This window comes from Danio aesculapii, chromosome 10 (assembly GCF_903798145.1).
Source record: "Danio aesculapii chromosome 10, fDanAes4.1, whole genome shotgun sequence".
Classification (NCBI taxonomy): domain Eukaryota; kingdom Metazoa; phylum Chordata; class Actinopteri; order Cypriniformes; family Danionidae; genus Danio; species Danio aesculapii.
The window spans coordinates 36507077-36516471 of NC_079444.1; the positions used below are offsets into that span (position 1 = coordinate 36507077).

Sequence of the window (9395 nt, forward strand, 5' to 3'; positions counted from 1 at the left end):
TCAGTTTTTAGAATTGTGTGTAGAGTTTTGAAAAAAAGGAGATGCTGTTTTGAAAATGTGTGGTAACAGTTGGAAAAAAATGTAATCTGGGGTTGCCACAGTGGAATGAACCGCCAACTTATCCAGCATATGTTTTATGCAGCGTATGCCCTTTCAGCTGCAACCCATCACTGGGAAATACACTCTCATTCACACACATACACTACGGACAATTTAGCTTACCCAAACTCCACACAGAAATGCCAACTGACCCAGCCAAGGCTTGAACCAGAGACCTTCTTGATGTGTGGCAACATAGCTACCCACTGCGCCACCGCGCTGCCCAAATAGTTAATTCATTCATTTTCTTTTCAGCTTAGTCCCTTTATTAATCCTGGGTTGCCACAGCGGAATGAACCGCCAACTTATCCAGCACATGTTTTGCGCAGCGGATGCCTTTCCAGCCGCAACCCTTCTCTGGAAAACATCCATACACACTCACTCACACTCATACACTACGGACAATTTAGCTTACCCAATTCACCTATACCGCATGTCTTTGGACTGTGGGGGAAACCGGAGCACCTGGAGGTAACTCCACACAGAAACGCTAACTGACACAGCTGAGGCTCGAGCCAGCGACCTTCTTCAGCACTACCTATTGCGCCACTGCGTCGCCTGCCCAAATAGTTTATAAATATTACTATTATTAATTTCAGCAATTCTGATTATTTGTATCGGTTGTTTATATGCTAAATATGCTAAAGCAACATTTCTCATTAATATTTAATTTAATACCAAAACATAAACTGAAATAAAACTGTTAAAAAAAAACATTAAAAAATTAATCGTTAAAATTATAAAAACATTCATTCATCATTTTCCTTTGGCTTAGTCCCTTTATTCATCAGGGGTCACCACAGTGGCATGAACCACCAACTTATCCAGCATATGTTTCACACAGCGGATGCCCTTCGAGCTGCAACCCAGTACTGGGAAACTCCCATACACACACCCATACACTACTGCCAATTTAGTTTATTCAATTCACCTATAGCTCTTGTCTTTGGACTGTGGGGGAAACCGGAGCACCCGGAGGAAACCCAAACCAACACAGGGAGAACATGTAAACTCCACACAGATATGCCAAATGACCCAGCTGAGGCTCGAACCAGCGACCTTCTTGCTGTGAGGTGACAGCGTTTTTTTGATTTGTTACCAATACAGTAATTTTAATCTAATTTAATACTTTTTTTTTTCAGATTTTAATATGAATCTTTTGTGTCTACAACTGTTCTGTAATTTTAGCAATATGCTAAAGCAACATTTCTCATCTTCATTTACTTTAATAACAAAAACTAAAACTGCAATAAAAAGGTAAAAAAATAGAAACATTAAAACATTTACAAATGTCAAATTTAAATAATAAAAGCATTCAACACAAATATAAGATAACACATTATTCCACAAAATGAGAAAACAAAATATAAAACTTTAAATCAAATTCGGGCGTCATGGTAGCGCAGTGGGTAGCACGATTGCTTCACAGCAAAAGAAGTTCGCTGGTTCCAGTGAATCCAGTCCCAGCTTTGTCAGTTGGCTTTTCTGGGTGGAATTTGCATGTTCTCCCTGAGAGCAACCCCAGCCGGGTTGCTCTCCTCGGCCCGAGACTGGGTGATGTCAGTTGACCTAGAGAGGCAACTAAAGATTCCACCACACATCACCCAGTCCACATTTAAACCTGACATAATCTTGGTCTCTGAGTTTAACTGCAGGCGCTGTGTGATGTGCGTGCCTGCGAAGGGGAGACAGATTTGTCCGGGAGTCAGATTTTGATACAACTTTCCTTTACCTCTTCTTGCGGGTGGGCGCACATGGTTTGCTCTATGCACTGGTCAGTACTAAATGAATGTAGTAGGAGCACACAGTTATATTTTGTTAAATAAGTTGCATATAAAAGTTACGTTTCAAAACCGCACAAATTTTGTCAACATGCCTATGCCAGTTTTTACCCGCACAATCAAATTCAAAACACTGCTCCCAAATGATGTTTAGCAGAGCAAGGAATTTTTCACAGTATTTCCTAGAATATTTTTTCTTCTGGAAAAAGTCTTATTTTTTTGGGTTTGGGTTTACTTCAGCCTCCCAAGCCATAGACTTTTCTCTCTGCTACCCTCAGGCAGACGGTTCGGCAGCATCCGGTCACGCACCAGCCGACTGAAGGAAAGTTTCTTCCCTCAGACTATCAGGCTGATGAACACTTAACACCCCACACAGATTGATTGTACATATTGCTGTCAACACTGCCAGTTTTACATTGTCCTGTTTTTTTGGGATTATGCTGTTGTATGTTGTTGTATTTTGCACTGTCTGTATTTTGCACTGTCTGGAGCCAGCACCTAAGCTTTTCAGCAATGTGGTTTGTTCAGCAAAAGTGATTTGGATTTGATTTGGATTTGATTTGGATTTGATTTGTTTTATTTTAGCTAGAATAAAAGCAGTTCTTATTTTTTTAAAACAATTTAAGGTCAAAATTATTAGTCCCCTTAAGCAATAATTCCTTTGATCGTCTACAGAACAAGCTATCATTATACAATGATTTGCTTAATTACCCAAACCTGCCTAATTAACCTAGTTAAGCCGAGTTAAAGTTAAATGTCATTTAAAGTTAAATGTCAAATATTATGTGCTGTCATCATGGCAGATATAAAAGAAATCAGTTATTAGAAATTAGTTATGATTAGAAATGTGTTGAAAAATAATTCTGACGTATTTTTTTTAATCTCCTCCACAGACCACGTCCACTCTCCATCACCCCGATCTCCAGGAGAAGGAGGTTCAGGCTCTTTTAGACCTGTGAGATCTGCACTCTCAAATCTGCTTACATACCAATGATGGGCAGGTCTGTGCCAAAGCTGATGTTTGTTTTTATCTTCTGCAGGTACGAGCTGCTCCTCCTCCACCCAAACAGCAGGCACAGGGCCAAGTGCAGAAGAGAGAAGAGGTGGAGATCACACTGGTCTGAGGATCATTACTAGATGCACACTGTGAATTTAATACGACAAAAGGTCTGAACACTTCAGAATGAAGATATGCTGAACAGTACTTGAAGTGGATCATTTTCTTCAGTTTATAAGTGCAATTGAATGGCAGAAGGTGTTTATGGAAAGCAAGATTTAGTGGAGGTAACAAAGATTTTAAAGGGACAGTTCACTCAAAAATCTGGTCATTATTTACTTATCCTTAAAGAGATAGTTCACTCATAACTGAATATTCTATCATCATTTACTCAGCTTTTACTTGTTCCTAATAAGATATTTCGAAGAAAGCTGAAAACCTGTAGCCATTGACTTACATAGTATTTGTTTTTCCTACTATGGAAGTCAGTGGTTACAGGTTTTCAGCTTTTTTTAAAATATCTTCACTTCGGTTCAGCAGAAGAAACAAAGTCAAACCGGTTTGGAACAAGTGAATGGTGAGTAAACGATGACAGAATTTTCAGTTTTGGGTGAACTATCCCTTTAAAAGTCTATTTACTGCTTTTCAGACATGCGTAACTATTACACTCATTTTAAGAGTTCACACTTAGCTGATGATTGATAATAAAGCGTATTTGGCATGCTGTCCCAGGAGAGAGCCCTGAGCTTAGGGCTGTGCAATCAATCGAAAATTTGGTTTCAATTTCCATTTTGGCTTCTAACAATTATGAAAAAGCATAAATCGAGATAAACGATTATTGCATCATACACAGCCCCCTTTCCAGTTGTAAACATTTGTTGCTCTGCAAAGCTCAGTTCCATGTGAAAATGACTAAAAGCATGTACTGTAATGTATTGTTTGCAGTACGGGATGCGCATCGTTCATTGATGTACGTTTGAATCATTTATATTTTTAAAAGCGCAAAAGAGCACATGCTGTTGTGTGTGTGCTCTGCTCATTTCCGAGCCTGTCCACTGTTGTGTGTGTGCGGACAGGCTCGGAGATGAGCAGAGCACACACACATCTAACGCCATCTTAATGTTAGTGCTTTAATGGTCAAATACATGCACATTTGTGTCAGAGCGCTGTGATTAGTGATTATACATATTAACCCTTATTTGTGTAATAAACAAACAAGTTGAGAATCAAAAGACATGTGAAAGAGATGCCATAACAGAGCCGCACTATTCTTAAAATGACAGCGCGCAATATTCCTGCTGCCGCCTGTTTTTATTATTAATCAAACAACAAAAGGAGAAAATCCCTCACTGCTCTTGAATGAAGGACTTTTGTAGCTAAAGTTTTTTTCTTACAGTGAAGATGCTTAAAGCACAGTTTAAACAACAGATTTAATAACTCATTTATAATAACTGATTTCTTTTATCTTTGCTATGATGACAGTAAATAATATTTGACTTGATATTTTTCAAGATACTAGTATTCAGCTTAAAGTGACATTCAAAGGCTTAATTAGGGTAATTAGGCAAGTCATTGTATAACAGTAGTGTCTTCTGCAGACAATCAAAAATATATAATATTGAGCTATTAAAATAGGTCTCAAAATATTTAAACCTGCTTTTATTCTAGCCGAAATAAAAGAAATACGACTTTCTCCAGAAGAAAAAATATTATAGGAAATACTGTGAAAAATTCCTCTGTTGAACATAATTTGGGAAATATTTACTTTTAAAAAAAATTCACAGAAGAGCGAATAATTTTGACTTTAACTGATAATCGTTTTGAATAATCGTGATTACAATTATGACCAAAATAACCGTGATTATGATTTTTCCCATAATCGAGCAGCCCTACCTGAGCTCAATATAACCTCGAGTTCGGGGCTCCCTCCGGTTTGAAGGGCGAGAGGAGAGTTTGAGCTCTGGTAGGTATCGAGAACTCCCCCACTTGTGAACGTGCTCAGATATATCTGGCTACGAGTTGTCTTAAGATGCTATTTTGGAGTAGTTCATTTTCTTATGGTGTATGCCTTTGGACGGTGGGAGGAAATCGGGAAACCCGGGGAAAACCCACGCGAACACTGGGAGAACATGCAAACTCATTTCAGAAACACTGACCAGCTCGGTGAGGGGCCAAACCAGCGGCGTTCTTGCTGTGAGCCAACAGTGCTAACCACTGGGCCGCCGTCTTCTTTAAGGCGAAGATGACTGGATTGAAAACCTCTGGTTATTTATATTGTGTCAGTATTCATCTGATTGGTGCAATATACGGAGCTGATGCAATACCAGCTGTGTTCAATCACGAGCACGTGATCTTCTCAAAATAAGTTTGTAAATAAACCACACGTCTTACATCTTTTATAGCGCCATTTTAATCAGAGGCCACGTCAACCGGAAGTTGCTGAGACGTTTATTTCAGTATGTTGATGTACTTCCAATTAAAAAACATGAATATAAATTTCATACAAATATAAAGAAACCAATGATTCCAGTAAATACTTTAATATAGTTAAAAACAGCAACTCACAACATTTAATGTTCATTTCATTTTCCTTCGGCTTATTCTCTTATTTATCAGGGATCGCCACTGCGGAATGAACCGCCAACTATTCCAGCATGTGTTTTACGCAGCGGATGCCCTTCCAGCTGCAACCCAGTACTGAGAAACACCCATACGCTCTCACATTCACACACACACACACAATTTTGTTTACCCAATTCAATTATAGCGCATGTCTTTGGACTGTGGGGGAAACCAGAGCACTCCACACAGAGAAAAGACAACTGGTTCAGCCGGGACTCAAATCAGTGACCTTTTCGATGTGAGGCGACAGTGTTAACCACTACATAGTAGTATGTCTGCATTCATAGTATTCGAAAACAGTATGTGAGAAGTATCTACTATAACCTACTACTTCTGGCGAGATTCTAAAGTGCGTATCTAATAGACTCTACGCTATCCCATGATACACCGCGAGAGAATTCATGAATGGAAGTGAAGCAACTCACATTCATATTATATACAGTAGAGTGTACTTTTCTAACTATCGTGTAGTAAATTCAAATTCAAATGTAGTACCTACTTGAGTAGTAGGCGATTTAGGACGCAGCCATACTTTTTCTGTGTGAAAGGTCTTTATGAGGTTTCAAACATTTTTGATTTTCGTCTTTGTCGTCTTGAACTATGGTTGCAAATGTCTGCTGGTTTTCAATATTTTTCAAAATATCTTCTTTCCTCTTCCAAAAAAGAAAGCTTTATAACTGAATGTAAATGGATGATGTAAATGAAGACCGTCTGGTTTGGGTGAACTACCCCTTTAAAGGAAAAAGTGAGTTTCAGTTTTGACTTTGCACCTTTGATTGTGTATTCTGACCCTAATCCGTTTTAAGGAACATTTTTAGATGCATATTATAGTTTTAGCTACATTTATTGTCAGTATTGTACTTGGCTGTAGTGTCACAGACACTGTATGACTGAAATTTGAGATATTTTTTTAGATTTCCAGGTTAAAGCACTTTAGGTTTCATTCATAATGCATTACAGTATTTTGGAAAGTCATTTTCTTTCTCTCTGTCGTTATAATTGTAAAGGAGATGAGAGAGATGCTGTGAGATTTTGCTTGTTTAAGGAACATTCAAATTTAAAGAGATCAAACTCTAAAATTGAACTTATTTTTTGTGATCAAATTTTTATTGTTCATTCATTCATTTTCCTTCAGATTAGTCCCTTTATTTATCAGGGGTCACCACAGCGCAATGAACCGGCAAGTTTTTCAGCATATGTTTTACACAGCGGATTCCCTTCCAGATGCAATCCAGTACCGCAAAACATCCATACACTCTCACATTCACACTCAAACACTACGGCCAAATTAGTTCATCCAATTCACACATAGCACATTTGTGTTGACTGTGGGGGAAACCGAAGCACCTGGGGAGAACATGCAAACTCCACACAGAAATGCCAACTGGCCCGGGCGGGAATTGAAGCAGCGACCTTCTTGCTGTGAGGCGACAGTGCTAAATGCAACATACAAATGTTTAAAGTGAAAAGTGTTACACATTATTGTATTGAAAAGTATTACACATTACTCAATTTTCAATTGAGTCAGAAGGAAAAAGGGAAAAATAAATAATAATTTTTATAGGTAATACATTTTTGAAGGTTATATTATACAGTCATTCCTTTGTATAGTTTAGCAAATTGGTGGCAAAAACTTGCCAAGCATCAAAATTTACAGTAAAAATTGAACTTGTTTTCATAATTTATTCATCCTTATGCAAAAGTCTTGTCGCCTATCCAAATTTTAGGAACAACAAATAATAACTTAATTATGAACTTAAATATGATCATGCCTTGATTTTAATTATTTAATTAGGACAGTAAGGTCTGACTGCTTAGACAAAAGTCTTGTCACTTAACAGAAATAATGTCCAGTATAGAAGATAAAGTCATGGTGCAGTGGAAACAGAATGAATATTGTGTATGACTCCCATGAGCTTGGAGGACTGCATCTATACATCTCTGCACTGACTCAAATCACTCATTAATAAAGTCATCTGGAATGACAAAGAAAGCGTTCTTGCAGGACTCCCAGAGTTCATCAAGATTCTTTGGATTCATCTTCAATGCCTCCTCCATCTTACCCCAATAATGTTCATGTCTAGTCACTGGGCTGGCCAATCTTGGAGCACCTTAACCTTCCTCGCTTTTAGGAACTTTGATGTGGAGGCTGAAGTATGAGGAGCACTATCCTGCTGAAGAATTTGCCCTCTCCTGTGGTTTGTAATGTAGTGGGCAGCATAAATGTCTTGATACCTCAGGCTGTTATGATGCCATCCACTCTGCAGATCTCTCGCACGCCCCCATACTGAATGTAACCCCAAACCATGATTTTTCCTTCACTAACCTTGACTGATTTCTATGAAAATCTTGGGTCGATGCAGGATCTAATAGGTCTTCTGCAGTATTTGTGATGATTGGGATGTAGTTCAACAGTAGATTCAATTGTACAACTGGGATCGACGACAAGACTTTTGTCAGGTAGTGCATCTTAAATATAAATATCGAAGAATACAAAGACAGAAAACCATAACTATAATTTAAGTTTTTCCAAAGATGCTAAGAAACATTAAAGCTGAACCAAATATTTAATAGCCTAAACCCTTTTTTATTCAAATAAATCTCTCTTCCTGCAAAGACTAAGGAAAATTTCAGCCATTTTTACACATTCTTTTGCACTTCTTATCCAAAATTCTTTAGCATGCCTGTATTAAACTTGATTGTAGCTATTCAGTATTTTATGCTGAAGTGGTAACCAGCAGGACTTTTATTTTGTACAATACTGTTTATGTAGTGTGACAGAGGTTTTCTATAGTGAATATTCAGATTCACGTCCCTTTTCCCGTCTGTCCTCCTCTCACTTGCCAATAAAATAGAAAGTGAAACATTTTAAATCAACACACCTTATCGCACATAATAAAATTGGACAAATATTACCGCAGTTTTCGTAACACCGTGTACAGTTTTCTGAAACGCCTTGTGTATGCGTGTGTTTCGTGAAGCGGGAGAAGAATTTAAAGGCATATTTCACCTCTAGCCTAAAGCCACAAACTATCTAAAACCCCCCTCACGACATATAGAAAATCATTTGTTCATTCCTGGCCAAACAGGACGTGCGTTTTCGACACATTTTACTTGAGGTAAACGCGGTTCAAACAGCCTGTGGGTTTTGTTCGAGGAGACGTTATGTACAGATAGCCGCACTAGACCTAGACAAACCTGATTGGCATGTGATGTATAACAAAGACAATGCCAGGATTTTGCACTTGGTTTCAATATTATTAAATACGAGTCATGGTAGTTGATGTCAAACAAGTCACGGTTCACTTTCAGCTGCCTTCACTGTCTTTGATTTTGGCTGTAATCTTAGGTAAATGACCTACTGTCTTCTTAAAGAGGTGTGTAGATGTCATTCTGTTTTAGCTCAACCAGAGAGGTCTCATAGGTTCTATTTGAAGAAAGGAAAACGTAAATAGTGAGGGAAGCTGAAATATTACATTCAAAACTTTTAATATTTCAGCTTTCCTCATTATTTGTTTTTCTTTCTTCAAATAGAACAATTTTTGTATTTCAATTTTTTTAATGTCATTTTTGGATTGCGATTTATTTTTATTTTTTTATGACAATTTTTGATTGCAATTTTTTTTTAAATGGCATTTTTTGGATCACAATTTTTCTTTAAATAACAATTTTTGGATTACAAACTTTTTTCAAACGACAGTTTTTTTAAATCGCAATTTATTTAAATGGAATTTTTGGGATTGTAATTTTTATTTTATTTTTTACAATTTTTGTAACCCAAATTTTTTTAACGGCATTTTTTGGATCCCAATTTTTTAATGACAATTTTTAATCGCAATTTTTTTAAAATGGCGTTTTGGAAATGCAATTCTTTTTTTAATGACAATTTTTGATCA

The 9395-nt window shown here is 37.4% G+C and overlaps 1 protein-coding gene across 2 annotated transcripts in view; it reads left to right on the forward strand.

Moving 5' to 3' along the window:
• Positions 1-3318, forward strand: part of si:ch211-176g13.8 (F-BAR and double SH3 domains protein 2) — a 38365-nt gene extending 35047 nt beyond the window's left edge. For both annotated transcript variants that reach the window (XM_056467337.1, XM_056467338.1), the window contains exons 19-20: positions 2774-2835; positions 2921-3318. In XM_056467337.1, coding sequence (XP_056323312.1) covers positions 2774-2835; positions 2921-3004 — 146 coding nt within the window. In that variant the 3' untranslated portion in view covers positions 3005-3318. The remainder of the gene's footprint in view (positions 1-2773; positions 2836-2920) is intronic.
• Positions 3319-9395: the final 6077 nt, after the last annotated feature.